At 38.5% G+C, this 23,613-nt stretch overlaps 1 protein-coding gene across 1 annotated transcript in view; it reads left to right on the top strand.

The window, feature by feature from the left end:
• TTN (titin) overlaps positions 1–23,613 on the top strand; it is a 269,090-nt gene that overhangs the window by 173,707 nt on the left and 71,770 nt on the right. Inside the window, 46 exon segments of the mRNA XM_044913684.1 lie at positions 315–412; positions 1,051–1,219; positions 1,318–1,584; positions 1,685–1,951; positions 2,040–2,318; positions 2,412–2,820; positions 2,926–3,050; positions 3,439–3,705; positions 4,448–4,717; positions 4,807–5,109; positions 5,204–5,506; positions 5,752–5,939; positions 6,029–6,143; positions 6,258–6,542; positions 6,642–6,793; positions 7,675–7,822; positions 7,977–8,154; positions 8,623–8,744; positions 8,838–9,125; positions 9,238–9,534; positions 9,657–9,843; positions 10,276–10,391; positions 10,487–10,786; positions 10,983–11,282; positions 11,376–11,481; positions 11,582–11,778; positions 11,862–12,167; positions 12,263–12,541; positions 13,125–13,424; positions 13,538–13,840; positions 13,954–14,319; positions 14,639–14,941; positions 15,079–15,378; positions 15,828–16,124; positions 16,229–16,513; positions 16,616–16,909; positions 18,240–18,539; positions 18,646–18,954; positions 19,043–19,233; positions 19,719–20,148; positions 21,313–21,621; positions 21,749–21,897; positions 21,980–22,012; positions 22,104–22,233; positions 22,323–22,622; positions 22,719–23,036. Of these exon segments, the coding sequence (XP_044769619.1) occupies positions 315–412; positions 1,051–1,219; positions 1,318–1,584; positions 1,685–1,951; positions 2,040–2,318; positions 2,412–2,820; positions 2,926–3,050; positions 3,439–3,705; positions 4,448–4,717; positions 4,807–5,109; positions 5,204–5,506; positions 5,752–5,939; positions 6,029–6,143; positions 6,258–6,542; positions 6,642–6,793; positions 7,675–7,822; positions 7,977–8,154; positions 8,623–8,744; positions 8,838–9,125; positions 9,238–9,534; positions 9,657–9,843; positions 10,276–10,391; positions 10,487–10,786; positions 10,983–11,282; positions 11,376–11,481; positions 11,582–11,778; positions 11,862–12,167; positions 12,263–12,541; positions 13,125–13,424; positions 13,538–13,840; positions 13,954–14,319; positions 14,639–14,941; positions 15,079–15,378; positions 15,828–16,124; positions 16,229–16,513; positions 16,616–16,909; positions 18,240–18,539; positions 18,646–18,954; positions 19,043–19,233; positions 19,719–20,148; positions 21,313–21,621; positions 21,749–21,897; positions 21,980–22,012; positions 22,104–22,233; positions 22,323–22,622; positions 22,719–23,036 (11,238 nt within the window).

Here is a 23,613-nt window from a genome sequence, read left to right as displayed (position 1 = left end):
GCAGTATCAATGAGAATTTTTCTTTCGGCCATCATTCAGGAGAACCTTGTTGGTGATTGATAGGTTGTAGATATAGATATATAATCAGTTGGACATATAGTATGCCACATAGTTTTATGAAACCTAGAGAGATACGTAAAAAAAAAAGGGAAAGTATACATGAATGGCAGCTCCAAGTGCTTTCAAAGTCTGTTGTAGCCTATTAAGATGGAAAGGCCCTGCAAAAGACTAACTTTTTCTTAATAAATATCACAGTAATGTCAGAGTAAATTGCTAGAAACCTCATTTTGAATTCTGATGACCTTCTCTTACAGCTCCTCATGTGGAATTCTTAAGACCACTCACCGATCTTCAAGTTAAAGAAAAAGAAATGGCTCGGTTTGAGTGTGAAATTTCCCGAGAGAATGCTAAGGTCTGTGAACGTATGATTGCTCTCTTGTGTTGTCAGATACCTTTGTTTACTTTTGGCCTAGACAAAACAGAAAAAAAAGAAAATGAATCAAACCTGAGTATCACTTTGCCTTTGGATTAAAGATTATTACTTTGGTGTGAAATACATACTTGATTCATTGTTTTCTTTGTAGTATTCATTAACTATTACTTGAAAAACAATGAACTTACAATCAGGAGATTCAGATATTATTGGTTTGGGCCATATGAAATTGCTATGTTCTTAGGCTAAGAACAAATATCTGCAATTCTATATGTCTCATTAACTACCATTGGCAAGTCAACTTTGAGTCTCCATTTACACATCCGAAAAACAAAGGACTTAGTCTGCATGATATCTAAAGCCCTGGGGGGGAAAAAAAAACTTATATGATCCCATTATCTTTAATAACAGCAGCTCCCTTAACAATAACTGAAGAAGTTTGTTCTTGCCCTTTTAGGTTTAGGTTATATTTGTATTTACCACTTTGGTTCTTCTTCACACCATAGTCCTGTTGGCTGTTTTCAAAAAAAACCTCAGAATCCTAATTCCTCTTAAGGACGCATATGTGAAGGGACAATAAGAAAACTGATAAAAGTATCTATGTATCTCAAATATAGGTTCAGTGGTTTAAAGATGGTGCCGAAATTAAAAAGGGCAAAAAATATGACATCATATCTAAGGGAGCAGTGCGCATTCTTGTCATCAACAAATGTCTACTGGATGATGAAGCAGAATATTCCTGTGAAGTAAGGACAGCAAGAACTTCTGGCATGCTGACCGTACTGGGTAAGGGTGAAGTCTTTCTTTACAGAAGTATATGTTTTGGAAAAAAAAATAATAATTTTCAGTTTAACTCAATGTTGTTCTTTTTGCTCTTCTTACAGAAGAAGAAGCTGTCTTTACAAAAAATCTTGGCAACGTTGAAGTTAGTGAAACAGACACTATAAAACTGGTTTGTGAAGTCTCCAAGCCTGGAGCAGAAGTGGTTTGGTACAAAGGGGATGAGGAGATCATCGAAACAGGAAGATATGAAATCCTTACCGATGGACGAAAGAGAATTCTGATCATTCGGAATGCTCATCTTGAGGATGCTGGCAACTACAACTGCCGACTCCCAAGTTCTCGAACTGATGGCAAAGTCAAAGTCTATGGTATGAAAATTACAACAAGTCATATTTTAAGAATTCATACTTGATGCATTTAAGGTACAAATGCTGAAGCTTTTAATACCTTGCAACTGCTCCTTTCCAGAACTCGCTGCCGAATTTCTCTCAAAGCCTCAAAACCTTGAAATACTTGAAGGAGAAAAGGCTGAATTTGTCTGCTCTATATCAAAGGAAAGCTTTGAAGTCCAGTGGAAGAGGGATGATAAGACACTTGAATCTGGAGACAAATATGACATCATTGCTGATGGCAAAAAGAGGATCCTGGTTGTGAAAGACGCCACATTACAAGACATGGGCACTTATGTAGTCATGGTTGGAGCCGCCAGAGCGGCAGCTCACTTGACAGTAATTGGTACGTTTGTTTTCGCTTTTTGGGTTTGCTTACATTTGTCTCTACTTTGGTCCTTCTTCTTACTCTAAGAATTGTTGGTTGCTTTCAGAAAAACTCAGGATCATAGTTCCTCTTAAGGACACTCGTGTAAAGGAACAACAAGAAGTCGTCTTCAACTGTGAAGTCAATACGGAAGGTGCCAAAGCCAAATGGTTCAGAAATGAAGAGGCCATCTTCGATAGTTCAAAATACATTATTCTCCAAAAAGACCTGGTCTACACCCTCAGAATTAGAGATGCACGATTAGATGATCAAGCCAATTACAGTGTGTCTCTGACCAATCACAGAGGTGAAAATGTGAAGAGTGCTGCTAATCTAATAGTAGAAGGTAAGTCACTTACGTGGAATTAACAAGAGTTTTTAAATCAGTATCTATTGTGAAAACAGTTCAAGTCAACATTATTCTTCTCCTTTACAACAGAGGAAGACCTCAGGATTATTGAGCCTCTTAAAGATATTGAAACAATGGAGAAGAAAACGGTCACATTCTGGTGCAAGGTGAATCGCCTCAATGTAACACTGAAATGGACCAGAAATGGAGAAGAGGTGGCTTTTGACAACCGTGTTTTATATAGAATCGATAAATATAAGCACTCTCTAATCATTAAGGACTGTGGCTTCCCAGATGAGGGTGAATACATGGTCACCGCTGGACAAGATAAATCTGTTGCCGACCTTCTGATCATAGAAGCCCCAACAGAATTTGTAGAGCACTTAGAAGACCAGACAGTCACTGAATTTGATGACGCGGTCTTCTCCTGCCAGCTCTCCAGAGAGAAGGCAAATGTGAAATGGTACAGAAATGGGAGAGAAATCAAAGAAGGCAAAAAGTAAGTGAAAGCCTCTGAAGTTCTATTTCTGTAACTACCTGTTAATTGCTTGACAATTTAGTGATCATTATGCAAGCTAACAAATAATTCGATCTCCTCTCTTAGATACAAATTTGAAAAAGATGGAAGTACACATAGACTCATTATAAAAGACTGCAGGCTGGATGATGAATGTGAATATGCTTGTGGAGTAGAAGACAGAAAATCTCGAGCCAGACTTTTTGTGGAAGGTACACACTGAGTGAAAGGACAATTTTGATATTAGTACCAGTTATTTATTTTTTTTTTTACTTTGCTTTTTTTTTTCCTATGTTATGTTAATCACCATACATCATTAGTTTTTGATGTAGTGTTCCATGATTCTTTGTTTGCGTATAACACCCAGTGCTCCATGCAGTACGTGCCCTCTTTAATACCCATCACCAGGCTAACCCATCCTCCTACCCCCCTCCCCTCTGGAACCCTCAGTTTGTTTTTCAGAGTCCATCGTCTCTCATGGTTCATCTCCCCCTCCGATTCCCCCCCCTTCATTCTTCCCCTCCTGCTATTAGTACCAGTTTTTAAAGGTGATTAACCCAAATATGAACATGTTTGTATTCATTTTACATTTCTTTTCAGAAATCCCTGTTGAGATCATCAGGCCTCCCCAGGATATTCTTGAGGCCCCTGGTGCTGATGTTGTCTTTTTTGCTGAGCTCAACAAAGATAAGGTGGAAGTTCAGTGGCTAAGAAATAACATGGTTATTGTTCAGGGTGACAAACACCAGATGATGAGTGAAGGAAAGATACACAGGCTACAGATTTGTAATATTCAACCTCGTGACCAGGGTGAATACAGATTTATTGCCAAAGACAAAGAAGCCAGAGCTAAGCTTGAACTGGCAGGTAAATCCCTTTCTTTTATTTTCAAATATCCTCACAATATCACAGATAACTCCGTTAAGTTTCAGATTTCATAATTAATGAGATGATGCTTGTGAGAGCCTTTTATTTCTGCTAGGCTCTGTCCACATGTAACTTTTCTAATGTCTCTTACCACAAAGTGTCCTGAGTAAGAGGTCATTGAAAGCATTCTTCTTTACATGCTAGAATCTTGGACAGGTGCTGGCACATGGTGGCTGTTCATTAATTCCTAGAATTAACATATTGCCCTGAGAGTCATCCCCAAAAACCCAGACCTAGAGAAAGCTCTGGTCTCTTCTATTTTCCAAACCCCTCTGGAGCCTCTTAGGTCTGTTCTCATCCTCACTCTAGCTTCCAAGACATCCTAGTGGGTTGTCACTCTGAAAAAGCCATTATTCCCTTGTACATAAAAATTTTGGTTTATCTTGAACTAAGTATGACATGCTTACTTTATAAAAACAAACAAACATGTTTTGTACTATATTTAGTTCTCTATTATTATTTTTGGCAAAGAAAGGAGATTTTATGGTTTTAGATCATTCTTAATCCTCTGTTCTCAAGTCTGACAATTTGCAAAGAAGCTCTCTCTCCTCTAAAGTTATTGTGATATACTTCCAAGGTTATGTAACCAATATTTGCTAACAAATACATAGTAAAGAAGCTATGGTGTAGCTGGACTATAATACATAACTCAAAAGCATTCACATGTTCTTTTTCTCACTAGCTGCACCTAAAATCAAGACAGCTGATCAAGATCTTGTGGTTGACGTTGGCCAGCCTCTGACAATGGTGGTGCCCTACGATGCCTACCCTAAAGCAGAAGCTGAGTGGTTTAAAGAAAATGAACCTCTGTCTTCAAAAACTGTTGATACGACAGCTGAACAAACTTCTTTCAGAATTTTAGAAGCTAAGAAAGGAGACAAAGGAAGGTATAAAATTGTGCTTCAGAATAAACATGGAAAAGCAGAAGCATTCATCAATTTAAAAGTTATTGGTAAGCCCTTGCATCACCTGGACTCAATTGGCAAAGCACAATTAAAAGCATGGTAACACACTTAAAAAAATTGTATACGTGAATTTCAGATGTTCCAGGGCCAGTACGTAACTTAGAAGTGACAGAAACATTTGATGGTGAAGTAAGCCTCGGCTGGGAAGAGCCATTAACTGATGGTGGAAGCAAAATCATAGGTTATGTTGTTGAAAGACGTGACATCAAAAGGAAGACGTGGGTTCTGGCCACTGATCGTGCAGACAGTTGTGAGTTTACTGTCACTGGACTACAAAAAGGTGGAGTTGAGTACCTATTCCGTGTCAGTGCAAGAAACAGAGTTGGCACTGGTGAACCAGTAGAAACTGACAATCCTGTAGAAGCAAGGAGTAAATATGGTAAGAAGTTTTTAAGTAAATTGCAAACGAGCTTATCTTTGCTTTTATCCCTGATTTAACCCAAAGCCATGTTTTCTTCTGTAATGATATCCAGATGTGCCAGGCCCTCCTTTGAATGTAGCCATCACTGACATAAATAGATTTGGGGTCTCACTGACATGGGAGCCACCAGAGTATGATGGAGGAGCTGAGATCACAAACTACGTTATTGAATTAAGAGATAAGACTTCTATCAGATGGGACACTGCCATGACCGTAAGAGCTGAAGACCTGTCTGCAACTGTCACTGATGTGGTGGAAGGACAGGAGTACAGTTTCCGGGTCAGAGCCCAAAACCGAATTGGAGTTGGGAAACCAAGTGCAGCCACACCCTTTGTCAAAGTTGCTGATCCAATTGGTAAGCCCATCAAAAAAAAAAGAAATAATTACTTCATGAAACCTAGAAATTAGGCCTATTAAAATAAAGTTAATGAAAAGGTAGAATATCAGAAAGATGTGAACAAAATCATAGAAATCCAGACTGTGCCTACTTAATTCAGTGAATTCAGTAAACCTAATATTTTAATGGGGATGATAGAAATTATACATTAATAAATTATCACTGAATTAAATGATGTGCTCCAACTCTTTCTTCCATTCCAGAGCGACCAAGTCCTCCTGTGAACCTAAATTCCTCAGATCAGACTCAGTCATCAGTTCAGCTCACATGGGAGCCTCCTCTGAAAGATGGAGGAAGCCCAATATTGGGTTATATAATTGAGCGATGTGAAGAAGGCAAAGATAATTGGATTCGTTGCAATAAGAAACTTGTCCCTGAACTGACTTACAAGGTAGGGAATTTGCATCTAGAAAAATATTCAGTGTATGATCACGGACTTAAATGTATGTGTTTTTTACAAATATTGATTCATAACTTTAGGTTACTGGATTACAAAAAGGAAATAAATATTTATATCGAGTATCTGCAGAAAATGAAGCTGGTGTTTCAGATCCATCTGAAATTCTTGGTCCTCTAACTGCTGATGATGCATTTGGTAAGTGGATATTTTGTTTTTAGATTTGGGAATAGCGCATAGCTACTTGGCGGTGGGGGGGGGGGGGTGGCTTAAATATAGTACCGGAGACTCATTAATTTTTCTTCTTGGTAGTTGAACCAACAATGGATTTAAGTGCATTTAAAGATGGTCTGGAAGTTATTGTCCCGAATCCTATCACGATCCTGGTTCCAAGTACAGGCTATCCAAGGCCAAGTGCAACCTGGTCTTTTGGAGATAAAGTACTAGAAGCAGGGGACCGTGTGAAAATGAAAACCTTATCTGCCTACGCTGAACTTGTCATTTCTCCAAGTGAACGTCCAGACAAGGGCATTTATATACTGAAATTAGAAAATCGTGTGAAAGCAATTTCTGGGGAAATTGATGTCAATGTAATCGGTAAGGACCTAAACTTTTGTTATAAAAGGTGATTTGACAGTATTAACAAATCCTGGTTCAAGCTATTACCTATCTTGATTTCTGACTGCATTTTCTCAGCTCGCCCAAGTGCACCCAAAGAACTGAAATTTAGTGACATAACCAGAGACTCAGTACATTTGACTTGGGAACCACCAGATGATGATGGAGGAAGTCCATTAACTGGATATGTTGTTGAAAAGCGAGAAGTCAGCCGGAAAACATGGACTAAAGTGAGTTTTGAGCAGCAATGCACCAACTCCAGAAAAAAAGAGCAGGGGAAAGCCCAGTATGTTGGGATGCCATGCAAAGTTTATATGGTTTCACTTTGCCTTGCTGAAAAAGAACAAAAAACTTTTTTAGATGCCTTGATGGCTAATGCTTCCTGAGGTAGTTCAACCAAGATTTGGTATAATTGCCTTATTTCGTGCCTTACCAAATTTTCTACTAAGTTTACAAAAAAAATAAAACTTAACCTATTCATTTGGTACCTGATAAGTACCCAATGTGGCCTATTAAGCTATAAGCGATTCTAAGGACACGAAGTACTTGATTCCCTGGTGGTCAGACTTCTCACTCCACTAGATTATTTTAGTTGGCCCAATCTACCATTTTTTTCCTCCTCAGTTTATTACTGTTATTTACTCATTACTCATTATTGTTTTTTACCTTGGTTTGGAACCTTCTCTAGGGGCACCTAAGTGGCTGGGTCAGTTAAGCATCTGTCATCGGCTCAGGTCATGATCCCAGGGTCCTGGGATGGAGCCCAGCCCAGGGAGCCTGCTTTTCCCTTTCCCTTTGCCCCTCCCCCTGCTCATGCTCTCCTGAGTGCTAATAAAAAAAAAAAACTTTAAAATCATGTTTTTAATAACCAACCTAGTGAAAAGAATCAATATCTTTTTGCCACCTTTTTAATGTGTATAGACTATGAAAGTTTCACCTTAACATAGTAAGGTTTAAATATTATGTGTTTCCCCTGCAACTTTTTCCCTAATATGAAATAATCTTTATCATTCAAAAACAATTTCTATTTGTATCCCTGCTCATGATAAAAATCTTTTTGACTCAGGGAAAGCGTTTTTTGGAAACAAGTAATTGTATTTCTTTGTCCCAGGTTATAGACTCTGTGACTGACCTAGAATTCACAGTTCCTGATCTTGTTCAAGGAAAAGAGTATTTATTTAAAGTCTGTGCTCGTAACAAATGTGGCCCTGGAGAACCTGCATATACTGATGAACCTGTAAATATGTCAGTTCCTGCAAGTGAGTACATTCTTGATGATTTCTTATCTAGCCTTTTATTACCATTTTTGCTTTAATACCTGGAGTTGAAGTTATGGGGGAAAGGCACGGGTTGGCAATATGGAGATTTCATAGATGACCTATCTAAGACTGACTCTCTTTAAAATGTTTATAGCGGTACCTGACCCACCAGAGAATGTTAAATGGAGGGATCGAACAGCCAATTGCATCTTCTTAACATGGGATCCACCTAAGCATGATGGTGGTTCACGCATCACAGGCTATATCGTTGAAAAATGTCCACGAGGCTCTGATCGATGGGTTGCCTGTGGAGAACCAGTTGCAGAAACAAAGTAGGTTTTTAGAATTACTATTTTTATATTTTTATATTTATTTTATATTTATATTTTAATTATTTTATAATTATAATTATATAAAAATATAATTTATATTTTTATTTTGTTTATTTTCTATTTTATTTTACATTTATACTTAATATCTATATTTTATATATTATTTTATAAAGATAATTATGGCACACGAGTAAATGTTTCATCTTACCCACTAAAATGAGTGTTTTTCTTTTAGAAAATCTGTTACTTTTTTTTCACTGAGAATTCCCCTGGTGTGCCTGTCCAATTTTTAAAAGTGCTGCTGAACTTATTCCCCCTCCAAGGTTTTCATTAATTACAATACTGAAGTAATCCAGAATTAATTTAAGGAGTAATATTCTATCAAGAGTAGGTATGAATTTTAGAAAGATTATGAATACTACAGATTATGTGCATTATAGTAAAATATCCTATTTTGTTTTCTGATAGAATGGAAGTGACAGGTCTTGAAGAAGGCAAATGGTATGCCTACCGCGTGAAGGCCTTGAACAGGCAAGGCCTTAGCAAACCAAGCAAACCCACAGATGAAATCCAGGCTGTGGATACACAGGGTACGTATGGTGGGGTTTTGTGCTATTAACCAGGCCTCTGCCTTTAATTCTTTTGAACTTGCTAACATCGTAAATAATCTTTTCCAATTTTAGAGGCTCCAGAAGTCTTCCTCGACGTGAAGCTCCTCGCTGGTCTCACTGTAAAAGCAGGAACTAAGATCGAACTTCCTGCCACTGTAACTGGAAAACCTGAACCTAAAATAACTTGGACAAAGGCCGATAAGCTTCTGAAGCAGGACAAAAGAATCACCATTGAAAACGTTCCTAAGAAATCCACAGTGACTATCATGGAGAGTAAGAGAAGTGACACCGGCACGTACATCATCGAGGCTGTGAATATCTGTGGTCGGGCCACGGCAGTGGTGGAAGTGAACGTCTTAGGTGAGTGAGGCCGTCATTTCAAAACTGGGCAAACTCATTGCAGTTACTTTTTGAAATCAAGCAGGATGTAAAAAAAATGGTTTTTTCCCTGAGTGTGTAATGTCCTCCACAGACAAACCTGGACCACCAGCTGCTTTTGACATCACAGAAGTGACCAATGAATCATGCCTTCTAACATGGAACCCACCACGTGATGATGGTGGATCTAAAATCACAAACTATGTTGTGGAGAGAAGAGCGACTGACAGTGAAGTATGGCATAAGCTCTCATCAACTGTCAAGGATACAAACTACAAGGCAACCAAACTAACACCCAACAAAGAATACATCTTCAGAGTTGCTGCAGAAAACATGTATGGTGTTGGTGAACCAGTTCAGGCCTCTCCAATAGTAGCTAAATTTCAGTTTGGTAAGTTTCTCATTAATCCATTGGCCAAAATTTTTTTTAAAAGATTCTTGTGTCAAACTTGGATTTGGGTGTCATATTTATATATAGGACATGTAACACTTGTATCATTATCCTGCCTATAGATCCACCTGGACCTCCAACTCGCCTAGAACCTTCTGATATAACTAAAGATGCAGTTACTCTCACATGGTGTGAGCCAGACGATGATGGTGGCAGCCCAATCACTGGATACTGGGTTGAAAGATTAGATCCTGATACCGATAAATGGGTCAGATGCAATAAGATGCCAGTAAAGGACACAACATATAGGTATGTCCAATATCTCCATCAAGATGTTAAGATAGCACTATATATGATTTTTTATTCTTTAGCATTCCTTTTGATATACATTCTTATATATTACCATAAAATTTTAAATTATTTTTATATTTTGTGTTACCACATAATTTCAAAAATGATGTAAATTCCATTTAAGGGCACATTTCTTAATTTCTTTACTATAAAATATTTACTTTCTGTAAGTTGCAAAGTGGTCTTCCAGTATGTTATGAGAATGATCACTATTATAGATACTATGATTACATTGGTACATTTGACCAAATCTAAATTTATAATGAAACAATTTCAGTTAAATTTCGGTATCAGTTTTTTACAATTTAAACAAATTAGCCCCTTCTGCATTAAATACACAGAGGTTTCTGCTGATCTTGGTATCCAATTCATACTTTGTCCCTAATTCAGAGTGAAAGGTCTCACCAATAAGAAAAAATACCAATTCCGTGTGTTGGCTGAAAATCTTGCTGGACCTGGAAAACCAAGTAGATCAACTGAACCAATCTTAATAAAGGATCCCATAGGTATTATTTATATATCTTTCTGTGGTGATTTTGAAGCTTCCATTAATTCCTTTTTTGACAAACCTAAATAATTGTTTTATTTCATTGGTTTGCAGACCCTCCATGGCCTCCTGGAAAACCAACTGTGAAAGATGTAGGCAAAACATCATTGATGTTGAATTGGACAAAGCCAGAACATGATGGAGGGGCAAAGATTGAGTCTTATATCATTGAAATGCTAAAGACCGGAACAGATGACTGGGTCCGAGTGGCTGAAGGTGTTCCCACCACTCAGCATTTGCTCACTGGTCTCATGGAAGGTCAGGAATACTCATTCCGAGTTAGAGCTGTGAACAAGGCTGGGGAAAGTGAGCCCAGTGAACCCAGTGACCCTGTGCTTTGCAGGGAAAAACTATGTAAGTCACTCTTGATGTTTAAGGTATATAAATTGTTCTAAAGTACAACTGAGAACTACAATATGAGAAAAATGAAAACCTCATTACTAGATTATTTCATCCTTGCTTTATGTGATTTCCTAGTGACTACGAGAGAATTCAGTGAAGACTGAATGAATATTGGACAATAAAAAAATCAAATTCTCTTTTTCTTTAGATCCTCCATCACCACCTCGCTGGCTTGAAGTTATTAATATCACAAAAAATACAGCAGACCTCAAGTGGACAGTTCCTGAGAAAGATGGAGGGTCCCCCATCACCAACTACATTGTGGAAAAGAGAGACGTGAGGCGAAAAGGCTGGCAAACAGTGGACACAACTGTCAAGGACACCAAGTGCACAGTAACCCCACTGACAGAGGGCTCTCTATACGTGTTCCGAGTTGCTGCAGAAAATGCCATAGGACAAAGTGACTACTGTGAAATTGAGGACTCTGTCCTGGCCAAAGACACCTTTAGTATGTTCTCTAACTTCATCTTTGTGACACCATTTGTAGTAGATTATCACTTTTCCCTCTGGTTTTTCTAACCATTGAATATTTTGCTTCTAGCCACCCCTGGGCCACCCTATGCTCTGGCAGTGGTTGATGTAACCAAGCGACATGTTGACCTGAAGTGGGAACCACCGAAAAATGATGGTGGACGACCAATACAGAGGTAGAATTTTAATTAATTCACAAAGAATAATTTATACTCCACTGAAAATTCTTCACTTTGTTTTCCCTATTAATGCTAATGAAATGCTTTATTTCAATAGATATATCATTGAGAAGAAAGAAAAGTTAGGGACCCGTTGGGTGAAAGCTGGAAAGACCTCAGGACCTGACTGTAACTTCAGAGTAACTGATGTCATTGAAGGAACAGAGGTCCAGTTTCAAGTTCGGGCAGAAAATGAAGCTGGAGTTGGTCACCCAAGTGAACCCACAGAAATCCTGGCAATTGAAGATCCAAAAAGTAAGTAGTATCAGTTATGCAAAGGATACTGTCTAGAGCTTGATGATGAGATCACGGATGTGAATGTTTCACTCTTCTTTCAGGTCCTCCTTCACCTCCACTTGACTTGCATGTGACTGACGCTGGGCGAAAGCACATTGCCATTGCCTGGAAGCCTCCAGAGAAAAATGGTGGAAGTCCTATTATAGGATACCATGTTGAAATGTGTCCGGTAGGCACTGAGAAATGGATGCGAGTTAATTCTCGCCCAATAAAAGACCTGAAATTCAAAGTTGAAGAAGGTGTTGTTCCTGACAAGGAGTATGTTCTGAGAGTGAGAGCTGTCAATGCTGTTGGTGTCAGTGAGCCATCTGAAATCTCCGAAAATGTGGTTGCCAAAGACCCAGACTGTAAGAATAGAGTTTCCTTTATAATTAATAAAACAGGCTTTGCTTACACATTGCACTTTGACATATTTTTTTCTCCTCTTTTGGCTATCTTACAGGCAAGCCAACAATTGATATGGAGACTCACGACATTGTGGTTATTGAAGGTGAAAAGTTAAGCATTCCTGTTCCCTTCAGAGCTGTCCCAGTTCCAACCGTTAGTTGGCATAAAGATGGCAAAGAAGTCAAAGCAAGTGACAGATTAACAATGAAGAACGATCACATCTCTGCATACCTTGAAGTTCCCAAGAGTGTCCATGCAGATGCTGGAGTTTATACCATTACGCTGGAAAACAAACTCGGCTCAGCAACTGGCTCAATCAATGTCAAAGTCATAGGTAATCATTCTTTGATGGAATACCAGATATTCTTCTTCATGTGTTAGGAAAATTAGTTAACTTTGCAGTGTTAGTATAAGGGTTTCATGAGTTGGCCATTTCCAGATGATTTCTTTCCCGTATGAGAAGCAAAGCAATTTAGAGGTGAAATTGCCAGTTAAATTCTGATTAAACTAAGTTACTTCTGTTGTAATTACTGGCATGTTAAGTACTAAATAAAACATAGAGTATACCCAAAGAATGTTTAAATTGCCAATATTCATTTGTTAATTGTATTTGCATTTGTCCATAGTGTTTTCACCAGAATCAGTAACATTTTCTACCCCGTCCCATGTGGATGGTGTTTTAAAAATTTGTGCAGGGGGAGGGGGGCAACTTTGCTTGGAACAAAGACTCAGGGGGACTACTGACATTTAGTAATTGGGGTCCAAGGATGCTAAATGGCCTGCAGTGTAAAGGGGGGGATACTCCAACACATCAAAGATTATCCCACCCAAAATGTGGATAGTCCCACTTAGAAAAAGAGTGTACTATAACATGCTGACTTTTCATCTTACAATAATAATCATTTTATTTTTAATAGGCTTACCTGGACCATGCAAAGATATTAAAGCAAGTGACGTGACCAAGAGTTCTTGTAAATTAACATGGGAACCTCCAGAATATGATGGTGGAAGCCCAATCCTTCATTATGTCCTGGAACGCAGAGAGGCTGGGAGAAGGACATATATACCAGTCATGTCCGGTGAGAACAAACTGTCTTGGACCGTAAAAGATCTCATACCAAATGGTGAATACTTCTTCCGTGTTAAAGCTGTCAACAAGATTGGTGGAGGCGAATATATTGAACTGAAAAATCCAGTCATTGCTCAAGATCCAAAGCGTAAGTTTGGGCATGGATATAATATAGCTAGGAATTAATATGCAATTTTTTATTTTACAAAGACGGGTTTATATTATACACGTACATATTAACAAGGTTTTCTTATCCTTCAGAGCCCCCTGATCCACCTGTAGATGTTGAGGTTCATAATCCTACAGCTAAGGCAATGACTATTACATGGAAGCCACCTTTGTATGATGGAGGGAGCAAGATAATGGGTTACATCATAGAAAAGATTGCTAAGGGTGAAGACAAATGGAAGAGGTGCAATGAACACCTAGTACCAGTCCTGACCTATACAGCAAAAGGACTTGAAGAGGGAAAGGAATACCAGTTCCGAGTGAGAGCAGAAAATGCTGCTGGCATTAGTGAACCTTCTCGGGCCACTCCTCCAACCAAAGCTGTAGATCCTATTGGTAAGTTTTGTTTCATGGAGTTGCCATTTTCCCATTGTACGGTAAAAGAGAATAATGTTTTATCAGATGTTTTGATCAGAATTGAAAGCAATTTCCGTCTTTAATCATTACAGATGCCCCAAAGGTCATTATGAGAACAAGCCTCGAAGTGAAACGAGGTGATGAAATAGCACTTGATGCAACCATCTCTGGGTCACCTTACCCAACTATTACATGGCTAAAGGATGAAAAAGTCATTACCCCAGAAGAAATTAAGAAGCGAGTAGCACCCACAATTAGGAGGAAGAGGGGTGAAGTTCAAGAAGAAGAAGAACCATTTGTCCTGCCTCTGACAGAACGTTTGAGTATCGACAACAGTAAAAAAGGAGAATCTCAGCTACGCGTCCGAGATTCTCTGCGACCTGACCATGGCCTGTATATGATCAAAGCTGAAAATGACCATGGTATTGCCAAAGCTCCTTGTACTGTTTGTGTGCTAGGTAAGTAGGTAAAGCTACACTTCTCCATGGAAGAAAGTCTATATAAGAGTTTTAGTAAAACATGAAAAAGGGGTTTGGGCCAGGGGGAAGGGGGATAAAAGAAGTAGGAAATAGCTTCAGCCAGGTATCCTCAGTCCCATTTTTCCTCCCAGCTACGTAAATGAAATCAACCAAACTTGTTGTTTGTTAGCTCATGTGATACAAAGACAGATGTAGGAAAAACAGAAGTTTACATTAAAGGGGCATGCTGACATTGACATTTTCCATTGCAACCCCTTCTACGTAAATTTTTAATCACTGCTGTCTTTTGAAATATCAGATACACCGGGACCACCAATCAACTTTGTATGTGAAGATATTAGAAAGAACTCTGTCCTCTGTAAATGGGAACCACCCCTTGATGATGGTGGCAGTGAAATTATAAACTACACCTTGGAAAAGAAAGACAAGACAAAACCTGACTCAGAGTGGATTACTCTCACTTCAACACTTAGACACTGCAAATACTCAGTGACAAAACTGATTGAAGGAAAAGAGTACCTCTTTCGTGTAAGAGCTGAAAATAGGTTTGGGCCTGGACCACCATGTGTTTCAAAGCCACTTATAGCTAAAGATCCATTTGGTAAGGTTCTTTTAGCATCTACACTTTGCCTTTTTATCATATGCATGGGTATATACATTATCATAGCTTATAAACTTGAATTTTTATATCATACTAGGGAATTAATTGAAATATGCAATATTTTTTTCTTTTATCAGAACCACCTGATGCACCAGATAAGCCCATTGTAGAAGATATAACCAGCAACAGTATGCTAGTGAAATGGAATGAACCAAAAGATAATGGAAGTCCCATCTTGGGTTATTGGCTTGAAAAACGTGAGGTTAATAGTACACATTGGTCTCGTGTCAACAGAAGCCTTCTGAATTCTTTGAAGACCAATGTAGAAGGTCTATTAGAAGGACTCACCTATGTCTTCAGAGTATGTGCCGAAAATGCAGCTGGACCTGGAAAGTTCAGTCCCCCTTCAGATCCCAAAACAGCACGTGATCCAATCTGTAAGTAATTTCTTACGAAGAGAGTAGGGTACAGCATGGTGACTATAATTAAGTCACTTAATTAAGTACTATATTATATGCTTGAAAGTTGTTAAGAGAGTGGATCTTGAATGTTATCACTACCAAAAGAAGGATAATTATGTAAGGGGATAGAGGTATAAACTAACATTGTGGTAATCATTTTGCAATATATGTATCAAATCATTATGTTGTATACCTTAACCTTACAAAAAAAAAAAAAGCAAACAAAATACTAACAATGACTACAGACACATATTAAGGTTACAGTGTAAAATTTTAAAAATATCTGTATATATAACTTAAAGGTTTCAGAAGACAGTACTTACCCATATTACATGCAATGCATTCTGGAAAAAGTGGATAGAGTAATTTTTGTGCATTTTAAAAGCTTCAGTGAGTTTTGATTTGTGTCTCTGCATTCATTCTAGCTCCACCAGGGCCACCTGTCCCAAGAGTCACTGACACAAGCTCTACAACTATTGATCTAGAATGGGAACCCCCAGCTTTCAATGGCGGTGGGGAAATTGTTGGCTACTTTGTCGATAAGCAGCTGGTTGGCACAAATGAATGGTCACGCTGCACAGAGAAGATGATCAAGGCCTGTCAGTATACTGTCAAAGAAATCCGAGAGGGCGCCGATTATAAACTTCGAGTGAGTGCTGTCAATGCTGCAGGTGAAGGACCACCGGGAGAGACAGGACCTGTTACTGTGGCTGAACCACAAGGTAACTTAAAAGTTACATGAATAAGATTATGGATATTTTCCTTGTATGGGATTTTTTTTTTCCATCTTTCTTGGGCTAACATATTACTGTTCTCTTTAAAACAGAGCCTCCAACTGTGGAACTAGATGTTTCTGTCAAAGCTGGAATACAAATAATGGCTGGAAAGACTCTTAGAATTCCAGCTGTGGTAACTGGTCGTCCAGTGCCTACCAGAGTATGGACCATAGAAGAAGGGGAGCTGGATAAAGACCGCGTTGTCATAGAGAACGTTGGAGCCAAATCTGAGCTAATTATCAAGAATGCATTGAGAAAAGATCATGGCAGATATGTGATTACAGCTACCAATAGCTGTGGTTCCAAATTTGCAGCAGCCAGGGTAGAAGTTTTTGGTAAGGAACGTTACATGGATTTTCATAGGATTTCCCTAAGCTGTACAGTTTATCTCATTGATTTTTATGTTGGGGTTTTTTTAAATTATTATCATTTTTCAGATGTTCCTGGACCAGTTCTTGACTTAAAACCTGTTGTAACAAATAGAAAGATGTGTTTACTTAACTGGTCTGACCCAGCTGATGATGGAGGAAGTGAAATCACAGGATTCATTATTGAAAGAAAAGATGCTAAGATGCATACCTGGAGACAACCAATTGAGACTGAGAGATCTAAATGTGACATCACGGGTCTCATTGAGGGGCAAGAATATATGTTCCGTGTGATTGCCAAGAACAAGTTTGGCTGTGGCCCTCCTGTTGAAATAGGACCAATTCTTGCAGTTGATCCACTAGGTAAAAGAGGTTTTCATTGTGTTTGCTTCTAGTTATGTCATTTATTTATTGAGCCTGATGGCTTTGAACTCCCCAACAGTCCCATGATCTATAGCTAGAGAGTGATAAGAAAGGTAAATCTAATAACTACTAGCAACTTTAAGAATACTGTATTTGCTATAATTTCAATGTAATTTGTGGCTCACTGTAATGTTTGCACAAATCCATGCATGATTTTGTGTACTGAAAAACCTGAATCTACTGAAGCTTAGCAGTAACCTAAAAATAGAAATACTACATCTCTGCATAGAATGCACTGGAGTAATTCATTTAATACTTTAGTAGTTAAAGGCAAGTCACTATTTTTGGAAGATTACAGGATAGCGAACAGCCTTATGATAAATGCCTTAGTCTTCCTTCAGCCCTCAAGTAGTCTCCACGCTGGATATAGGATACAGAGACCCAGAATCAGAAAAAGCCACCAGAGAACAGAAATCTAACCAAAGGAAATCTCCTTAAGCAATATGAACAAATGTGAAACCCTAAAATTGCACACACTTGGAAATGCATCCTGACACCCCATCCAAGAAAGCAAAATCCGTGAGGATGACCCATTCCCCAAGAAACAGAGGCATTATTCCTCCTCCACCATCACCTCCCTACCGACCAAAAAATAAAACTACATCCTCACTGTGACAGCTCATCTCAAATATGTCCACTATAGGTCAAGTTGTACCAGAGGTATCAGAACAGAGCTGAGCTTCCACCACAAAGCTCAGCTTCTGGTTGCAATAATAATCAACAGGAGAGCATTAGGGTCTAGTTTTAACATTCACACTTATTCTTTGTTTTGTCCTTTGGGCACAAAACTATAGTAGCATTATATAAATTCTCTTTCCACTCCATTTTAAACCCACAATTGGAGGCAATTTGGTTCAAAGTTTGTTCAGAAGACCTATCCACTGTCTGTTAATAAAGGAAACACTTTGATCTCAGCTGGTCATCCAAAGCAAAACTTCACAGACCTTCTCTTCTACTTCATTAGGATTTGAAGCTTTCCCAGTGACAGAGGTGTAAAACATCTAAAAATGGTAAAAATAACAAAAGCATACATGCCCTTCGATTTACTTTTAATCAACAGTTTTGACTGTAAACTTACTAAGACAAATTCTGCCTATTATGAATGTCTCTCATTCTGGTAACTGATATGTTTTCAGAAGGATTTTAAAGATGGATGTAAGGTTATGCTAAACAGAAACCTCTTTTTCACTTAATTAATTTGAAGTGAAATACTCTCTCTTATATGAATATTTATTTGATGCTTGTCATTTCAACTTGCCTCTGGTTAAAGGTCCTCCAGCATCTCCTGAGAGGCTCACATACACAGAAAGGACAAAGTCCACTATCACCCTTGACTGGAAAGAGCCCCGCAGTAATGGTGGCAGCCCCATCCAAGGCTATATCATTGAAAAACGGCGTCATGACAAACCCAACTTTGAAAGAGTTAACAAGCGACTCTGCCCAACCACATCTTTTCTGGTTGAAGATCTTGATGATCACCAAATGTATGAATTCCGCGTCAAAGCTGTCAATGCAATTGGGGAAAGTGAACCATCCCTGCCTCTTAATGTGGTCATACAAGATGACGAAGGTGTGGAATCTGAGCCTGATTTTAGTGCACTTTATGGTGCTGCCTTTATCTCATAGGTTGAGCAAACATCCTTATGACTTTTTTTTTCTTTCCCTTCTCTTTGCAGTGCCTCCAACTATTAAGTTGCGCCTGTCTGTTCGAGGAGACACTATCAAAGTTAAGGCAGGAGAGCCTGTTAACATCCCTGCAGATGTGACAGGCCTTCCGATGCCTAAGATTGAATGGTCCAAGAATGAAACTGTGATCGAAAAACCCACTGATGCACTTAAGATAACCAAGGAGGAAGTATCCCGAAGTGAGGCAAAAACCGAGATTATCATTCCCAAAGCAGTCCGGGAAGACAAGGGCACTTACACCATTACTGCTTCCAATCGCCTGGGCTCGGTGTTCCGAAATGTTCATGTGGAAGTATATGGTAAGGGACCCGCTTTCTTAGCTCAAAACGAAGTCCAGTGTCTGTTTAAAAATTGTCTTCTCATTCTCCTCTCTGGGTTCCTTTCCAGATCGTCCATCACCACCAAGAAATCTTGCTGTTACGGATATTAAAGCTGAATCCTGCTACTTGACATGGGATGCCCCTCTAGACAATGGTGGCAGTGAAATCACCCATTATATCATTGACAAACGTGATGCAAGCAGGAAGAAAAGTGAATGGGAAGAAGTCACCAACACTGCTGTAGAGAGGAAATATGGGGTAAACTATTCTAAATGTTTTCTTATACAGATTAAAAGGACACGACTCTGAATTAACACCATTCTGGCATAACCTTGGAATTTAATGATTAAACTCAAAACTGCACATAAAAAGATTTATCGTAGTTTCTAGGACCATGCACATAAGGCCACGTAGTAAATACTATTTGGTAAACCAAGTCTCTTTTATTTGAGAGATCCACTAATAGGTATAATAAATACACACATTCTTATTTTTTTAATTTATTTAAATTCAATTAGCCAACATATAGTACATCATTAAGTTTTTTATGTAGTGTTCAATGATTTATTACTTGCATATGCTTTCTCCACATTTGAGTCTATGTATTTTTAAATGATACATTTACTTGATTTTAACAGATTTCTTTTTATAGTCTTCCCTAGGAAAAGAACTTGAATTTTAAAATAAGTGAAATCAACATAAGTATGTTGTCTTTAAGAAATCACTATTCATCTGATTTCTAGGTCTGGAAACTTATCCCCAACGGTCAGTACGAGTTCCGAGTTAGGGCAGTGAATAAATATGGAATCAGTGATGACTGCAAATCAGATAAAGTTGTCATTCAAGATCCCTTCCGCCCTCCTGGGCCTCCGGGAAAACCAAAAGTTCTGGAGCGCACCAAAGGGTCGATGCTTGTGAGCTGGACCCCTCCTCTGGACAATGGCGGCTCTCCAATTACTGGCTACTGGCTGGAGAAGAGAGAAGAGGGAGGTGCCTACTGGTCACGTGTTAGCCGAGCACCAATAACCAAAGTGGGATTGAAAGATGTGGAATTTAACGTTCCCCGCTTGATTGAAGGTGTTAAATACCAGTTCAGAGCAATGGCAATAAATGCTGCCGGAGTTGGTCCTCCCAGTGAACCATCAGATCCAGCTGTTGCAGGAGATCCTATATGTAAGTATGCTTCCATTTCTGGAGTTTACAAAGAGCAAAGCCACTAAATGGATAATTCTGCTCTTAAATTTCTTGCATTTTTTATGCCAAATTATTTATTAAAGTAAAAGCCCCATACTTACATAGAGTATCAGAAGTACATATATGTGTATACGTTTAGACATACATTCACACTACACACAGCTATATGTGTGTATACATATGCATATGTATACACGTATGTAAAATCATATAGTTTTTAAATTGTTGGCTTAAGCCTATCACAATGCTGAAGACCCTGGACTATAAGCTCCTCTCTGTTCCATACCCCTATCCCATTAGATACTATGAAAATTATCTCCCTCCCTAAAGAAACCCTCTAGTTGAGAGTTCAATGAAAGGCAAAATGTTAACTTTTCAATAATATATATTGACCAAAGATACAAGATTCTCAAGCACAGTCCATGAGGTCGAATAAAAGAAAAAAAATTCTTCCAAAAGATTTAGCAGATCAGTTCAAAAATTAAAATATGGCCTTAATGATTAATTATATTTGCTATGTATCTGATTAGAGTCTCTGTCAAAAAAAAATATTCAGCTACCTGTTAAAAAGATTGAAATGCTCTAAGTTCTACATGGAGCATATATATATAATGAACTGTTCATTCAGCAAGCTCGTACTGAATGTGTGCTATGTGCAAGGAACTGTGCTAGGCACTAGAGAGGAAGAGCGAGGGTTAAAAAGACTTTAATGGTAAAGCACTGTCAAGAACGTACAGGATGGTTATGCATCGACCTCATCCCTAAAGGGCATACATTAGTTTGTGTTCAAAGGTTTACCAGCTAATGATGAAATCATTTGTTTTTAATTTGAAGGTAAATTAAAATAAGTTTTTAGTAGAGAATATTGCAGAGTCTCTTCAAAGGGATCTTAAAATAGCTTTTCACCAATTGTGTATAAATACAATATAGATCTACCTAGAGATCGTGTATAGTCTTTTTAATCCCAGTTAGTTGTTTGCTTATTTTGTTTTCACATTAATGCGAAATGAAAAGAGACTATTTCTTATATTCTCTTCTCTGGAAGGTATTCTTTCAGAATTCCTACTTTAATATTTAGTAGATTAAATCTGGCATTCCATTGGCTTCCAAATTTGATAAACTTTTTTTTCTTCTTCTTCTTAGATCCACCTGGGCCACCTTCTTGCCCAGAGGTCAAAGATAAAACAAAGTCCAGCATCTCTCTAGCATGGAAACCTCCAGCCAAAGATGGTGGCAGTCCGATCAAAGGATACATCGTAGAAATGCAAGAAGAAGGCAGTACTGACTGGAAAAGAGTAAATGAGCCAGACAAACTGCTAACCACCTGTGAATGTGTGGTGCCAAATCTGAAAGAACTCCGCAAGTACAGATTCAGAGTGAAAGCTGTCAATGAAGCCGGTGAATCTGAACCAAGTGATACAACTGGAGAGATCCCCGCCACTGATATTCAAGGTACTCATCTTTTATTGAATTTATGTATTCATTTGATCTGATTATGAAGGTAATTTCCCGAAGATAAGCCACTTACTTTTTTTAAAAAAGTAAGCTAAATCCTGTTATATTATTCATGGTATTGCAGAGGTACCAGAAGTTTTTATTGACATTGGAGCACAAGACTGTCTGGTCTGTCAAGCTGGCTCCCAAATTAGGATTCCTGCTGTCATCAGGGGACGCCCAACACCAAAATCATCGTGGGAATTTGATGGAAAGGCAAAGAAGGCAGTGAAGGTAAGAAAAATATAATTTTCTGGGTCTCCCATTGAATCACTCTAAGGAATATTAACACTACAATCATCTTCTTTTCTAACAGGATGGAGTTCATGATATACCCGAGGATGCACAGGTAAAAAGAAAAAATAGAAGTGATTCAGAATATAGTTGACTGCGGTACTGCTCTTATCTCATCTGATGTATGACTACTGTTTTCTTTGTAGCTGGAGACTGCTGAAAACTCATCAGTAATTATAATTCCGGAATGCAAACGATCTCACTCAGGCAAATACAGCATCACAGCCAAGAATAAAGCAGGACAGAAGACAGCACATTGCAGAGTCAAAGTCATGGGTAAGAAAGACTTTAAAAGTGACCACAGAAGAAGAACAAATTATTTTAAACAAAGTGCCATTGTTTATATGGTGACTTGCATCCAACAGATGTACCAGGACCACCCAAAGATCTGAAAGTCAGTGACATCACAAGGGGTAGTTGCAGACTCACATGGAAGATGCCAGATGATGATGGAGGAGACAGAATCAAAGGTTATGTTATAGAGAAGAAGACTATTGATGGAAAAGCCTGGACTAAAGTCAATCCAAACTGTGGAAGCACCACATTTGTGGTTCCTGATCTCATCTCTGAACAGCAGTATTTCTTCCGTGTGCGTGCAGAAAACCGTTTCGGTATTGGTGCACCTGCGGAAACCGTTCAGAGGACCACGGCCAGAGATCCAATATGTAAGTTTTTTTAAAATCTGAGATTAAAATAGTTTCTCAAATTTGAAATATATTATTATAAACAGTGCTTAATCCTTCCTTTACCTATTTTTAAAGATCCTCCTGATCCTCCCATTAAACTCAAGATTGGCCTCATAACAAAGAACACAGTACACCTATCATGGAAACCCCCAAAGAATGATGGGGGCTCCCCTGTCACCCACTATATTGTTGAGTGCCTTGCATGGGACCCTACTGGGAAAAAGAAAGAAGCATGGAAACAGTGCAATAAGCGTGATGTGGAAGAACTAGAATTTACTGTTGAAGACCTCATCGAGGGTGGCGAATATGAATTCAGAGTCAAGGCTGTCAACATTGCAGGAGTCAGCAAACCTTCAGCCACTGTGGGCCCAGTGACTGTCAAAGACCAGACTTGTAAGTCCCAGCATATTCACTGAGAATGTTCTCTTTAGGAATGCTTTCCTAGAAATTTAATATTAGTCCAAAGTAAAAAGAGAAATATCTGTACATCCGGAGACTACTGTGAGTCGAGTGTGAACATGGGCGTATTAATCTCTCATTCCTTCAACTTCTACATAATTATCATATTTCCTTACGTATTACCTTTCCCTTATTTGAAGGAGATGATGTTTGGAATTTCCTTACTATAATTTTCTGCATGATCCTCAAAAGGGAAAGAAAGTAAGCAGTTATTTGCTTAGCAACTTCTGAGCCCACTTATCTATCTTCACAATCAAGTTTCTTTTTCTCTAAGAAAAAGATACATCCATTTTAATACATGAATAGACAAATATGGTAATAAGTCTTCCTCTCTTATTGTTATCATCCCTGTTGCTGTGTGTTTATTCAGTTCTTCTAAAATTGGGAGGGTTGTAGTCACTACCCTCTTTGCATATTCTTCTACTAGATTCATGGAAAAAGGGAAAGTTGCTTTGCCTCTACTAGCAGTTATATTTCTTAGAAAGGGAGTTCTCTCAGAATAAAAATAGTA

Source organism: Neomonachus schauinslandi, chromosome 3 (genome assembly GCF_002201575.2).
Source record: "Neomonachus schauinslandi chromosome 3, ASM220157v2, whole genome shotgun sequence".
NCBI lineage: Eukaryota > Metazoa > Chordata > Mammalia > Carnivora > Phocidae > Neomonachus > Neomonachus schauinslandi.
Note: the sequence above shows the minus strand (reverse complement) of the source record. Positions and strands in the feature narration are given on the sequence as shown.